This window comes from Pituophis catenifer, unplaced genomic scaffold (genome assembly GCF_029215685.1).
Source record: "Pituophis catenifer annectens isolate HBS135680 unplaced genomic scaffold, rPitCat1.0.hap2 SCAF_4, whole genome shotgun sequence".
NCBI classification, from domain to species: Eukaryota; Metazoa; Chordata; class Lepidosauria; order Squamata; family Colubridae; genus Pituophis; species Pituophis catenifer.
The window spans coordinates 65,623,213-65,639,577 of record NW_027256884.1 but is presented as its reverse complement, the minus strand read 5'-3'; the positions used below and the strand labels follow the sequence as shown (position 1 = coordinate 65,639,577).

Here is a 16,365-nt window from a genome sequence, read left to right as displayed (position 1 = left end):
TATGAGCAGGATAAAGTGACAGCCGAAGAAATAAATCAATATCTGAGTGGGGAGAGAATGTCAGCATTAACAGAGGAAGAAAAAGATATATTAAATAGGGATATCACCATAGAAGAGCTAAAGGAAGTGATTAAGAAGCAAAAAAATAATAAACCAATTGAATTCTATAAAGGACTAGGAGAAACATTGAATTGGATACTACTAGAAACATGTAATGAGGCATTGACAGAGGCAAAACTACCAGACTCATGGAGGGAAGCTGATACCGAAGGAATCCATTTCGCTGATACCGAAGGAAGGAGCAGATATAACACAAATAAAAAATTATAGACCGATTTCTTTATTAAACACTGATTACAAAATTTTTATGAATATATTGGCAAATAGGATGAAAAAATTATTGAATTATAGAATACACTCAGATCAAAACGGGTTTTTACCAACGAGACAAATAAAAAACAATATAAGAACAGTAATTAATGTATTAAAATATTATGAGGTACATCCAGAGAGGCAGGTAGCACTGGTGTTTCTGGATGCACAAAAAGCTTTTGATCAGGTCAATTGGCAATTTATGATTCAGCAAATAAAAAACATGAAATTCGGGGAGAGATTTGAAAAAATGATAGCCTCTATATATGAAACAAAAAGCAAGTATACTAGTAAATGGAGACTCTACTAAATTATTTGAAATAAATAAAGGAGTATGGCAGGGATGTCCACTTTCACCTTTACTTTTTATTTTAACATTGGAAAATTTATAATTATAAGAATTAGATCAAATAAAAAAATGAAAGGACTAAATGTAAAACGAGAAGAATACAAGGTCCAAGCATTTGCGGATGACCTTGTATTCTTCTTAGAAGAACCATTAAAAACAGGACCAATATTAATATAAGAGATAGAGGAATTTGGAAAAGTAGCAGGTTTAAAAATTAATAAAGATAAGACTAAAATGTTAACGAAAAATATAACAGGAAAACAAATAGAAGAATTAGTTAACGAACTAGGATTACAGGTAGTAAAAAAGGTGAAATATTTAGGTATAAATTTGACAGCTAGATGTGCAACTATAAAGGAGAACAATTATGGAACCTTAGTCCAACAAATAAAAGAAGATTTAGAAAAATGGGGGAAATTGAAATTATCACTATTAGGGAGGATAGCAGCGATAAAGATGAATGTACCTCCAAGACTCCTTTATTTATTTCAAACAATCCCGGTAAAATTGGATAATTTTTTTTTCAATAATTTGAATAAAATAACTACAAAATTTGTATGGGAAGGGAAAAAACCAAGAATCAAATTAAGTATATTGCAAGACGATAGAACCAGAGGTGGATTTGGATTGCCAGCATAGAAAACATACTACAAAGCAACAAGTCTGACATGGATTAGAGGATGGATGAATTTGAAAAATCAAAGACTATTAAAATTAGAAGGACATGATTTGTTGATGGGGTGGCACGCCTTCTTATGGAACGCTGGGAACCAAACATATAAATATTTTAGTAATCATATACTAAGAGATTCATTAATTTGTACATGGCAAAAACAAACATTACATGAAAGTTCCTGGATGGTTATCCACAATGGAGGCGACAATACACCCCAACACATTGGCAATACAAAAAATGATAAGATATAATGAAATATTGGACTCCCAGGGAATACTAAAAACACAGGAACAACTTAGAGAACAAGGAATACAGATAGACTGGTGGCCCTACTTACAGATAAAAACAAGATACAAAAAGGATCAAGAGGAAGGAGGAATTGAACTAAAACCGAACTAATTAGATAAACTTTTAGAAGCCAAGGAAGAAAAATTAATTTCAAAAATTTATAAATACTTATTGGAATTTGACTTAGCAGAAGAATTAGTAAAAGGACAAATGATAGCATGGGCAAGAAATATTGGACATAATATACAATTAGAGGACTGGGAAAGAGTGTGGGAAGCTAATTATACCATGACAAAATCTGCAGTTTATAAAGAGAATCAGTATAAAATGTGGTATAGATGGTATCTGGCCCCTTCGAGATTAGCGAAGATTTATCCGAATTTAAACCCAACTTGCTGGAAATGCAAACAGGCACAGGGCACTTTCTTTCATGTCTGGTGACTTTGCCCAAAAATTAGGAAATACTGTGAAAAAATAAAAACTTGGCTAACAGAAATAACAGCAGAGGAAATAGAGTTTAAACCAGAATTTTTTCTATTAGGCATGATCAAAGAAAACCATAGGAAAGAAACAAAATATCTAATATTACATATAATTACGGCAGCCAGTTTGGCACTAGCTCAATATTGGAAAATGGATCAATTGCCAACAGATTAACTAATAATCCAAAAAATTTACAATTGTGTGGAAATGGATAAAGTAACATTTGAGTTAAAAGATAAGGTAGACTCAAAATACTACACAGCGTGGAATAGATGGTACGACTGGATAATTCAAAAGAAAGGAGAGTCAAGGTAAAATTCTGTAAGACAATAAAATTAACAAATAGGCACCCTCAACAAGATAAAGAATGTGATAAAGTGACAAAGTCACTTTCTACAATTTTTTTTCTCTTTTGTTTTATTTTGTTTTCTTTTTCTATTTTTGTTGTGAGTAAATAATGATGTTTGGATTAATATAAATGTATTCTGTATATACTCGATATGGTATTTTATCTTTTTATGTTTAATAAAGTTTGTTTTTTAATAAAAAAAACTAGATATGCAGATTTGGTAATCCATTCAAGACAGTATATTTTGAAACAAAGGCAAAATGGTAGGATTAGAAGCAACTTTCACCCAAGAGCCAAAATAGGACAAAAGCCATTAAGCCACAATAGGAATTACCCAACACCCTTCCAGAACACAAGCCCCTTCATTGCATCACCCCCAGCAAACTTCAAGCAAACCTGGGAACTCAGACAACCTATAGAGCCAGCTATGACCCCTACATAACCCCTACAACAGCCATTAGAATACATGTTCTTGCACAGGAACAGGAAGCTCAAGTGCAAAGCCCATGAGAAGGAATAAACGGTAGATGCCTGTCCTGGCCCTTATGAACAAAAGAGAGCAAAGGAAATTGTGTAAAGAGTTGGCTTTACTCCGGGGCGAAGCTGAAAAATCAATTTGGCTAAAAAAGGTACTTAAAAGAAAAGGGAAATATATAAATAGGAACATTGATTTTTTTTCTTTTGTTCCTTTCTGTCTTCTATGCAACCATGTAATATGTTTATTAAGATTTGTGCCTTCCCTAAATTAACTGAGATTTAGGGTGGAAATGACCAGGGTGTAAACCTGGGAGTTCTGTTTTCCTTTCCTTTTCTCTTTTCCTTGTCTTTGTATGTATATGTGTTTCTTTGTGTGACCTCGAGGTAATTGCAACTGTTAAATGTCTCTGATTCCTAGAGACAAGAATTTTAAATTGTTTGGAGGGGGGAGGGGAAGGTTAAAGCAATGAAAAGAAAAAAATACCTTTACCCTGGGTTTGCCTGTCCAGCAGAACAGGGTGAAGAGAACTATGTTCATTTTTTCTTTCTCTCTTAAATTCATTTACAGGAAAAGTTTCATTCTTGCATTTACTGTATGTGTTTAAGTGGTTTTATCTGTCTATTTAACATCTGCAATGTTAACCTTAATGTTTTTTAAAAAACTCTGCCTGATCCACCCCCCACTCTACCTCTCCATCTCTTATCCTCCAACAATGCCTTTCCTGGGAAGATCACTCACGGGGGGGAGGGGCCCTGTTCTCATGTCTTTCAGCCCTGCAGAGATGACTCTGCAACCTGTAGAAGCAGATCACACTGACCCAGATGCTGCATCCAGAGGAGACCATCTATTTGAGCCAGAAAATTGGGTTTGTATCCAGCCATCCACTAGAAAGTCATCACAGCAACCAGAATGTAGCAGACCTTTCCAAACCTGACTGACGGGCTTTATCACCAAGCCAAGCATAACACTACCCAGCAGACATGAAAGAGAGGACCCTAGATGGAGAAGTGGAGACTGTATTAACTGTATTTTAATATTTGTACTTGATGTTTTTACTTGGCTGTTCACCGCCCTGAGTCCTCAGGGAGAAGGGCGGTATACAAATTCAAAATAAAATAAATAAATAAATAAATAAAGACTCTTTTTAATTCCCAGAAGACAGCTGGAAAGACTATGGGGGGAAGGTGGAAATTCATTGTAAAGTTTTCTTTCTTGCCTCATTTATGTTGTAATCAGTTAAATGGATTCATGGAGGGATGACAATTGGGAGTAGTTGGCACAGCAAGTTCTGAACACCTTGGACTTGTCTGGTGAGAGTGAAATTTGTCCAGCATGTTTGTATTGTCTGTCTTGTAGAAGTAGCTGCACACACACAGACACCCCACTCAGAATCTGATTGGAAAGATGGTTTAATGATGAAGCAGAACCACCAAGCACATGGTTCTGGTACAGTTGACTACATGCAGTTGAGAGTGGGGTTTTTTTATACTTCTCTTGGGCTTTGCACTTGAGCTTCCTGTTCCTGTGCAAGAACATATATTCTAATGGCTGTTGTAGGGGTTATGTAGGGGTCATAGCTGGCTCTATAGGTTGTCTGAGCTCTCAGGTTTGGTTGAAGTTTGCTGGGGATGATGCAATGAAGGGACTTGTGTTCTGGAAGGGTGTTGGGTAATAACTATTGTGGCTTAGTGGCTTTTGTCCTGTTTTGGCTCTTGGGTGAGGGCTGCTTCTAATCCTATCGTTCTGCCTTTGTTTCAAAATATACATTTAGAATGGAATGACACTAAGTGCTATTAGAGGTTCTGTTATCAAGTCCTGCAAAATATTCTTTGCTTAGCTTTTTTGTCTCCTTATTTAATACACTACTGTGACTATGTAGTTCCTCTAAATAAGCAGAACATTTGTCAAAAGTAACAGGTATAGGATCGATCACAAAGCTTGCAAAAAAAATAATATTATAGGATTGGGTTTATTACCTTTCTTGTTTTGATTGAACATAATTTCCATTTAAGTGCAGCATCTGTTATAGTAGACTTTAATTTAGTGACTTCAGCTTTTTAAAATTACTTTTCTGGAATGCTTTTAGAATGGTTATTTGTATAGTTGATCCATTTTTGGCCTCCCTGACCTCCAGTAGCACTCTTCTGGCCAACAATGGGCTGCTGGGGGTCTCCATGCAGCTCATTTTCAACCGGCAGAGTACTGCAGGAGGACCGGATTGGATTGGATTACAATTATGTGGCCTCAAGTTAAGTGCCTGATCTGGATAGAAAGCAAGCAACATCCTATGTTAATACTACAGTTTAATGCCAGATTTTACATACTGTAGTCCATTTAATCTACAATCAACAATATATAATTGACAGCCATTTCTATTTACTATCCTGGAAATTACCTCTGCTGTTAGATCTTGTATTGTCATGTTATTTATGCTATTGCTATTGTACTATTTATACTATAGTACAATAGTATAAATTGATTTTCTGCCTGGAAAAGCAATTTACTATTAAACAATGGGGTATAAATTTAGAAATAAAATTTTTAGTGGAGTATAAACAATAAGTAATAAATGTTTGCTAGTAATATCTGGTAAAAGAGATAGGAAAATGATTATAGTAAAGAACTGTAGAAATAAGGAAGAGAAGGGGGAATAATGCATCTTGAGCTTGTGTCAAATGCCCACCATGGCCACGCCCACCCTGACCATGCCCACCCTTGCCCTCTGAGGTCAAACACAATCCTGATGCAGCCCTCCCTGAAATCGAATTTGACACTCCTGCTCTAGAACAATTTTTGAATGTCTTCTGAAGTAGGGGGCTCCCAGTATGGGAAGTACAACTTTTGGAAACAAGGTTGTCAGTGCAAAAGCAGCTCATTGTGTTAAAATGATTTAATTTCTGATACTGTGTTTGGGATATAATCTTTGCTGCGTCACTGTTACTTAAGTATCTGTAAAAAAAAATTAAATAGTTACTTTGTAATGTTTCTTGACTTATATGTAATATGTATTTTGGATTTCTTAACTATGGGTCAGACACGACTTCGCAACTAACAACAACAACAACAACAACAACAACAACAACAACAACAACAAAGTACTTGTTTCTTTAAAAGTTGCTCTCTATAATAAGTCTTTTCTGTGTAGAATGCCCAACTTATTTGCTCGGAGGGCAGTGATTTTTCATTTAATGTTTTTATAGTTTTTTCACTGTTATCAAAATAGTGTAATAGTTATTCATGACAGAAATCTGATTCGTAAGAGATTTGTCATCTTTTTGTTGTATAAACAAATGCAAAAATTAGGTCTCCATGTGAAGCCATTGTTCTGTGTGCTATAGTATTGAAGAAACTAGTCCACTATCACAATGACAGGAATAACCGGTTTGTTAAGAATGAAAACTATCTTATAGCATTTTCCCAAATCATAATGAATTATAGTAATCATAATCAACAATGACCTCAGTGGAAAAGCAGCAGAAGACTTTCCTGTGGTAAAAGAGTATTTTCCTTGCACTCTAGCTTTGAGTTTGTGTTGTAATAAGCATAGGAGTACCAAAGCTATTTGACTGGCATGGAGTCAAATGCATTTATACATTTTTATTTGATATAAGATTTATATATTGTATTTTAGAGAGCTAAAACATTTAATCTACTTAAAATATGAGCCTTTCTATCCATTTACAGCTTGAGGAATGGGTGTTTTACTTGTCGGGTATTGGTCTGATACCTCAACCAATGGAACCAGCTAATGTCAGTTCTTGTCTTGGTCACCATTCTTCTATCATTGTAAACTTCAAGAATCCTACATTTGAAGAAGTTGTGGTAGATATCATTTTAACAGGTATGACTGCCCTCATTTTCTTTTTATGACTGGGAAATTGGATTATCCATCTAAAGAAATCTTAACATCTTTTCTACTGTATACCATGGAATGATGTTTTCTTTTTTAAAATTTTAACTATATAAAACTAATTTCAACAGTGAAGATTGGGATTCATGGTAGGCATTCTACCATAGTAACTAGGATGTGATATAGGGTTTTATTCTGCTAACAACTACCCAACCCTAGAGAAGATAGGCATGTATAAACAGAGGCATAGAATCAAAAGCACATGAAGTATTAGTACCACTTTATAAAGTCTTAGTAAAACTACACCTGGAAAACTGCATCCAGTTTTGGTCGCCACATTACAAAAAAGATGTTGAGAATTTGAAAAAAGGTGCAAAGAAGATCAACTAAGATTAAATTCCTGGGGACTAAAACATATAATGAACAGTTGCAGGATTTGGGTTTGACTAGTCTAGAGAAAAGAAGGACTAAGCAGTATTCCAGTATTTGAGAGGCTGCCACAAAGAGGAGGGGGTCAATTTATTTTCCAAAACACCAGAGGACAGGACAAGAAACAATGGATGGAAATTAATCAAGGAAAGAAGCAATCTGGAATTAAGGAGAAACTTCCTAACAGTGAGGATAATTAACGAGTGGAACAGCCTGCCTTCAGAAGTTATGGGTACTTTATCACTGGAGATTTAAGAAGAGACTGGACAGTCACTTGTCTGAAATGGTATGGGGTCTCCTACTTGAGCAGGGGGGCTGGTCCAAGGTCCCTTCCTGCTCTATTCTGATTGATTGATTGATTGATAGATGCTGATAGATAACAGCAAGTTGGACTGTAACTTTCTGGATCAGTTTGTTTTCTTGAGTAGCAAGAACAATATAACTGCAATAATGTGTGCTGCATGATCATTGAACTTAACAACTTCTATCAGTCATTTTGGAATTTTTACTTAGAAGGTACATAAAACAGAATGAGAGATACAGGGTATAAACTTTATTGTCTCTTTCCAACAAGAACCAATACAAGGAAGATCTGAACCCATCCATGTATAACTGTATAACTATAATTATGCAATGCTCATAAAATAGCAAAGGAACATTAATTAATATTCTTTATGTTTTTCTATAGGAATCTTGATTTTCATATTACCAGACCCTCACTGGGAAAACAGGAGTTAACATTTATGAAAATCAAGACAGAATTTTGTTGAATTTTGAACTAAAAGATTAATGCCTCTGGGCAATTACTAATATGTTCTAGATGGTAACTATTTCATATTTTGGATCAGGTTATATCTACTGGGTGTGCTTTTTAAACTTTAAAGCAAACTATGAAGAAATATTTGAAATTGCATTTAATTGGTATACTTTATTGTCACAGATAATAGTTGTTTCATTTGCGGGAGCATTGCTATTAAGAGCATTTACAGGATGAAATTGTAGATCATGCACCTCAGTCACTTCATTTCCATTGTGAAATTGCTATTTTTCTGCTACTCTGCTTCTTAGGGATACTATTATTTAAATAAAATATTTAACAGAATTATATGCTGGATACAATCTAATCCAATCTTGGTTCTTCTGATCCGCGGCTGGGCAGCTCTTCAGATGAATCGCCAAACGGAAAAACAGAGTTTAGCCAAACAAGCTGAAGTGTCGAGCTGATGTCGGGCTCGACATCCAAATTCGTATTGTTTATTATAGTTATAGCAATTTGTATATTTTAAACTCTGACAATATTCAGTATATTTATTAAGAACAAATTATTTTCACATTTATTTACATTTGATAATGAAAACATTGATTTTGAGAACAGCTATAATTCTCATTTAAATTATATTATAGTTTAACACGTATAGATAGATATTCTGACAAATACCATAAATTAATTCAGTGACTGTTTTGTAATACAATGGTAGCATAATTCCCTCTCCAAGCTGAGGGATTTAGTTATTCTACCTTCACATTCTACACTGAATAAGTATGATCCCTGAAGTTAATGTGAAAACTTATGTGTATCTTGAGACAGATCACTCTCTGATTGCTTTCTGGTTCATCGTCATTCTCACCCATTCAATTGGCCCATTCCAGGAAACTGTTGGACTCAATGGTGATCCAACCAGCAATGGAATGTCTGGTTACTGACTATTCTTAGAGCAGTAAGATGTGGTTTCAAATTATGTTGCTAGACTCACTCATCATTTCAATATAATTGCTTAAGAAATGCTTCTATTATATTCATCCATTTGTTTTCAGTTTTGCCTTGTTGATGATGTAACTTTTGACTGGTTGAAGACTATAACAAAGTTATCATTCAAATCATGCTATTCTTGAGGAACAGTATTTTAGAATCTTTTTTTGTAAATTAATAGTAACATAGAAGGGAGTAATTAAACAAGATAGCTCCATAACCTTTGCAAACTGCCAACCATGAGTAAATGGATTACTACTGTGACATGAGTTAACTCTATACCGGAAGAGTTGGAAAAAATGACTCATTGCAGTTAAACTTTGTGCAGTAAACTGCAAGATGGTTTGATATTACAGATGTAACATTATTTTATTCTTTTTTATTGTATAAAATACAAAAGAAAAGAAAAGAAAATAGAATTAAGGAAAGGAAAAGGACCGGGAAAAGGGGGTGTTAAATACAAGGAGGAAGAGAAAAAGAAAGAAAAGGGGGCATTGACTTCCAACTTTTCCTAGCACACTACAAGATAAATACACTTCAAACTCAATTTTTTGCTTTTACATATTAATATATACTGTATATATATATACTATATATACTATATATATACTATATATACTATATATACTAGCCATTTCTATAACACCAAATCTTTCTAATCAACAAAGCCAAAATCAAAATTTCATTTTTCCCCCACAAGCACAAATTCCAGAAATGATACCTAAATAAGAACATATTTTCCTCTTTAAATAAAGTATTCAATTTAACTATTCCTGCTTTATCTTCCTTGCTATGGAAATAGTATGTATTTCTATTTGTACTAGTAATCTTTGTGAACTGTCACCATTTTTATTTACAAAATTTATTGTATTCTTTCAAATCTTTGGCCTTACCGAAGCATGGGGGGGACCTTTTTTCCCCTTCACCTCAAAGTACTAAACTTTTTAAAAACAAACAAACAAAAAAGCACTTTTTTAAAAAATCAAAACTTAATAATACATCTTATTCTTTGACTTTAACATGCAAGTTTTAAACTTCAATATTGCATTTAGCTCCCTCCTTCCAAACTACCCTTATATAATATTTTTTCTTTTATAAACATCCTTTTTAACATACAGAATTTTTCTTTAAACTGGTACATCATTTTCTTTAACTTTTTCTTAATACAGGTACTCTCAGATACATTTACAATAGCTTTTGCTTACTTTAAGAGTTGCATTGAGGGTCATGCCATGTCAAGTGGTCTGGGGGTCCCTGCTAGACCATCACGGATTTCAATGAAATTTTGCAATGAAAAACCAACCTTACTTTTTTAGGGCGTATGAAACATGCTCTTTCTAATGAGAATGATTTATTAGAGTTTCCAGAAGGTCTTTTTTTGTGAAAGCGGGCTGAAAATACTCTATTTTTGGTGTTTTTACAACATCAAACATCAACTTTACATTCAATTTGTAAACTATTGGAAAGCAGTAGAAGAATGAAATTTTATATTCGAAAACCTTCTGTTGCTAAGTTATTACACACAAAGTTTCACGTTTATCATACCTTTCCTTCCAGAGACATAAAAAGCCAAACTTTAACCTTTTTTTGAGCCGCACTATTTTCGGCCAACTTTCCTCCAATTTATTTAGATCGAGATCACTCATGAGAATATTTTTATTATTTTGTTTAATAGAGCACAAAAAGTTGTACAAGATGGCCAAGTTTTTTTTTCTCTCAACAAAATATTGCCGGAGATATTATGACTCAAAGTTGCTGGAACCTCAGAGTCATACTGTAGAAGGCTGTGGTATGGGATCAAACAAATGACTATATCTCCACAAGTATTGCATTAGCACAAGTAACACTTTACTAATGTTATTGGGGACATGTGTTCATGTTCACACAAAATTTCATCAAAATCCGTGATGGTCGAGCAGGGCACTTTTCTGAAATCAGACCACGTGACATGGAATGACCAATAACCATTTTATATATATGAAATCCTCAACCTTGTTAATGTCTTTAAAGAAAAAATCCCACATTTGTCTTTTTTCTTACCATTTGCCATTTCTTTTTTTTTATTCAAGAGTTTTACAAAAATTTTTTTTACAAATATTTCCCCATCCCCCCCTTCCTTATCCCCCCCAACCCCTCCCCCGAACTTCCCAGAACAAAATACAGGGTATAATGATTAACAATCATATACTAAACTAAGCTAGCTAACTATGGATTCCTATCCCCCCCTTCACACTTTAACTCCCCTTTTACTTAACTAAATATAAGTACTCTCAATTTTTCTATTCATTCATAAGCTATTTGATACTTTTTAGTCTGATATTTGTTTTGAATATAATCAATCCATCTTCTCCATTCCGATATATATCTTTCTTGTGATCTTTCAAATAAGCTGAAATTTTTGCCATTTCTGCCAAATTCGCTACTTTTAATGTCCATTCTTCAATAGTAGGCAAATCTTCCTTCTTCCAATATTGCGCCACCAAAAGTCTAGCTGTAGTTATTAAATTTAAAATCAATTTAGTCTCCATAACCGTACAATCTGTGATTATACCCAGCAAAAACAATTGTGGAGTAAACTTTATCTTCTTTTTAAGAATATTTTGGATAATCCACCATATTTTAATCCAAAATGCTTTAACTTTTTTACAAGTCCACCATATATGATAATAAGTGGCGTCATCACAATCACATCTCCAACACTTAGATTGCAAATTCAGTTACATACAAGCTAACTTTTTAGGATCTAAATGCCATCTATAGAACATTTTATAAAAATTTTCTCTTAAATTTTGGGCTTGCGTAAATTTCACATTTCTAACCCATATTTTTTCCCAAGTTTCCATCATTATTGGTTCCTGAATGTTTTGTGCCCATTTTATCATACAATCCTTAACTAATTCCGTTTCTGAATCTATTTCTATCAATATATTATATAATCTTTTTATATGCATTTGACCTTGATCTCTAATTTGTTTTACCAAATTTTCCTTGTTCTGCATGATACCAATTCTCTGATCTTCTTTCCATCTAGCTTGCAACTGGCCATACTGAAACCACGTTTGAATTATCCTTTCTTCTTTTAATGCATTTAAAGATTTTAACTGCAATATACCCCCTTCCATTTTAAGAAGCTCTTTATAGGTAATCACCTCTTGCTTTTGTTCTACACTTATATTCTCTATCGCATGTCTGGGTATTGCCCATATAGGTATCTTATAATTTAACATATATTGATACTTTTTCCAAATTCGTAACAAGGCATTCCTTAATATATGGCTTTTAAAGGTCTTATCCATCTTCTTATCATATAATAAATAAGCATGCCAACCATATAACAAATCATATCCTTCAATATTCAATATTCTTTCTTCTGTTGAATTAATCCAATCACTAATTATTGTTAAGACAGCTGCTTCATAGTATAATTTTGAATTAAGCATTTTAAGACCTGCTCTTTCACGTATATCTTGCATTATTTTTAACTTTATTCTCGGTCTTTTCCCTACCCAAACAAAATTATTAATACCCTTCTGCCATTCCCTCAAATTTTCATCTTTCTTGAGTATTGGTATCATTTGGAACAAAAATAAAAACTTAGGTAAAACATTCATTTTTATTGCTGCTATTCTTCCCAACAGAGATAATTGTAGTTTTCCCCAATTCTCCATCTCTTTCTGTATGTTTTACTATAACAATTCATAATTATTTTTATATAATTTTACATTTGAAGCTGTAATATATACCCCTAAATATTTAACCTTTTTTACTATTTCAAATCTTGTTAATCTTTCTAGTTTTTCTTTTTGCTTTACTGTCATATTTTTAGTTATTATCTTTGTTTTTTGTTTATTTATTTTAAATCCAGACATTTGTCCATATTGGCTAATTATATCCATTAAACCTGTAACTGATTGTACTGGTTGAGTTAAAGTGACAACCAAGTCATCTGCGAATGCTCTTAGTCTATAATCATGATGTCTAAATTTAATTCCCTTTATTTTATTTGACCCTCGTATTTTATTCAATAAAGGTTCCTAAGTTAAAATAAACAATAATGGTGATAAAGGGCATCCCTGTCTTGTTCCTTTTTCAATTTTAAAAGTTTCTGTTAAACCACCGTTAATTATTATTTGTGCTGTTTGTCTCTGGTATATTGCCCTAAGAGATTGTGTAAAGTATTCTCCAAAATGCATCTTTTCTATTATTTTCAATAAAAATTGCCAATTCAATTGATCAAATGCCTTCTCCGCATCCAAAAAGATAAGCGCTACAGGGACTTGGTTGTTTCTTTCCAAATATTCCAATAAGTTTACAATTTGTCTTACATTACATTTCATTTGTCTCCCACTTATAAATCCAGATTGGTCATTATGAATCATTTGTTGCATGATTATCATTAACCTTTTTGCTAATATTTTAGCAAAAATCTTAATCGTGTTTAAAAGCGATATTGGCCTATAATTTTTAGGTTGACTACGATCTTGGTCCTCCTTTAGAATCAATGAAATAAAAGCTGTTCTCCAAGATGGGGGTACATCCTCCGGCTTGAATCTTACTAACCAATTCCTTAAGCGGTTCTATCATTTCTAACTGCAAATTTTTATAATAAACAGCTGTCAGTCCATCTGTGCCTGGAGCTTTACCCCCTTTTAACTGTTTAATTGCTAAAATAATTTCCTCCAAAGTTATTGGTTGGTTCAATCCTTCCCTTTGCTCTGGTGTAATTACAGGAATATTCTCCTCCTGTAAATATCTATCTATGTCTTTGCCTTGAATTGTATCACTAGCATATAACTTTGCTAGCATATTTTTTTAGAATTCTAAAAAAGCTTTTTTAATCATATTTTGTTGATATACTCTTTACCTTTGTATTCTATTTTTTCTATAGTACGTAGCTTTTGTTTTTTCCTTAACAAGCAAGCTAACCATCTACCTGGTTTATTCGCATTACAAAAAGTATTATTGTAGCATATTGTAAATTAGTTGCCACTTGATCTGCCATCAACATATTGAACTGCCCTCGCTACAAATTTATTGTTTCCTTTATTTTCTTATCTGTTGGATTCAATATAAGTGCCTGCTCTTTCTTTTTTATTTCCTCTTCTAAATCCCTCCGTTTCTTTTCTTGTTTACGTCTATATTTATTATTCAAATGTATTAGGGTTCCTCTCATGTATGCTTTACTTGCATCCCAAACCATTTCCATAGATGTACCCTTGTGGATATTCATAACAAAAAATTCTTTCATTTGTTTTTTACATTCTTTCACATTTTCCTCATATCTAAACAAATTTTCATTTAGTCTCCAAGACCTTCTAGCTCCCTTTTCCTGCTCTAATTCCATCCACACCAGACTATGATCAGATAAAATTCTTGAACATATCTTCGTCTTCTTTACCCTAGAAAAGAAATCATTAGTGATTAGTATAAAATCAATCCTAGAAAAAGATTGATGTCTATCAGAGAAAAAAGTAAAATCCTTTTCTTCAACATTTCGTTCCCGCCAGATATCTCTCAACTCCATATCATCCATCATGTCAAAAAAAGATTTGGGCAATCTTGCACGATTTTGGGTATTTTGAAGTAATCCTTTTTTGTCCTTTTGAGTATCCAGTATTCTGTTTTTGTAGCTTCTTGAGCTTTCATTTGAGTTTGCTGTATCTTTAAATCTTGTTCTTTTTGTTTAGCCGCAGCACGAGTCTGTCTTTGATCTTTTGGTTCTTCTCTTTTTTCTGCTACTTCCAAAGGTTGAACAGTACCAAAAAGTTGCAATAAATCTTCTTCAATAAGCGAGGTCTCTCCTGCAGCTTGTGGCTGTTTACTTTCCTTCTGTCCCTGTATTGCCAGTTCTTCTTTTCTTCTCCTCATTTCCTGAGATGGTGGGCATCCAGCCTTTAATACATTAGTATAAAAATCTCTTGCCTTCCAAATTGTGTTAAGGCGATGCCTTTCTCCCATATAATTCACCACCAATCCAGTTGGAACATCCCATCTAAACTGAATCTGTCGATTTCTAAGTTCATCCACCAAAAAAACAAACTCCTTTCTGCTTCTCAACATTTTTGGGGGGGTTTCTTTCAGCACTAAAACCTCTTGTCCTGCCATTTGAAGTTTATTTTTATAGAAGGCTTGTAAAATTTCATTTTGAGTCCTCCTCGTTGTAAAGTAAATCACAATAACTCTTGGCAATTGATTCTGTCTAGCAAATCAGGAATTAACGCGATATATTTTGTCAATTTGCAATGAGAGATCTGCTTCTTGCTCCCCAGTTATCTTTGCAAAAGCCTCTGCAAAGATCTCTCTCAGATTCTCTTGATTATGTTCTCTCAGACCTCTTACTCTCAGGGCAAACTCCATCACTCTATATTGTAACATCAACACTTCATCATCTGCCCAATCCACCTTGGTCTGAACTTCATCCATTTTATTTTCCAAATTCAGATTAGACTGATTAATTTCTTCTACTCTTTCATCCAACAATTCAATGTGTTTTGCCAGACCCTGAAATGCCATTACTATATCTTCTCTTATTTCCTTATTCCGAGTTTGAATGACCTCTTTAATTTCAGCCATCTCATCAGACACTCCCTTAATTTTCCCCTCTAAAACAGTGGTTTGTTGCTTAAAAGCCTCCTGTAAAGATTCCTGTAGAGCTTCCAAAGTCAATATTACGCACAGTCACTCAGGCACTCGTCATTTCCCGCCTGGACTACTGCAATGCTCTCTACATGGGGCTCCCCTTGAGGTGCACCCGGAGGCTTCAGCTGGTGCAGAATGCGGCTGCGTGGGGGATTATGGGAGCGAGAGGGTGCTCCCATGTGACACCTCTCCTGCGCGAACTGCATTGGCTCCCAGTGGACTTCCGGGTGCGCTTCAAGGTACTGGTTACCACCTTTAAAGCGCTCCATGGTATCGGACTGAGTATTTGCGGGACCGCCTTCTGCCGCCAATAGCCTCCCACCAGCCAGTACGCTCCCAAGAGAGGAACTCCTCAGGGTGCCATCAGCCAGGCAGTGTCGGCTGGTGACCCCCAGGGGGAGGGCCTTCTCTGTGGCAGCACCTGCCCTCTGGAACAATTTGCCCCCGGAGATATGGAGGATATCAGATCTCTGGGCTTTTCGCCGCACCCTAAAAACTTTTTTCTTCCATCAAGCAGGGCTGGCGTGAAACACCCCCCCCCCCCGTTTTTGAGATATTAGATTTTTTAATTATTTAATGGGTTTTAGTTGTAAGGTTCTTAATTTTTGGCCAAAGGGTATAATTCTTTTAAATTTTTAAATTTTGTATTGGATGTTTTTTACTTGTGCACCGCCCTGAGTCCACCAGGAAAAGGGCAGTATA

The 16,365-nt window shown here is 34.4% G+C and overlaps 1 protein-coding gene across 1 annotated transcript in view; it reads left to right on the top strand.

The window, feature by feature from the left end:
- CFAP47 (cilia and flagella associated protein 47) overlaps positions 1 to 16,365 on the top strand; it is a 525,834-nt gene that overhangs the window by 347,437 nt on the left and 162,032 nt on the right. The window contains 1 exon segment of the mRNA XM_070944210.1: positions 6,680 to 6,836. Within this exon segment, the coding sequence (XP_070800311.1) occupies positions 6,680 to 6,836 (157 nt within the window).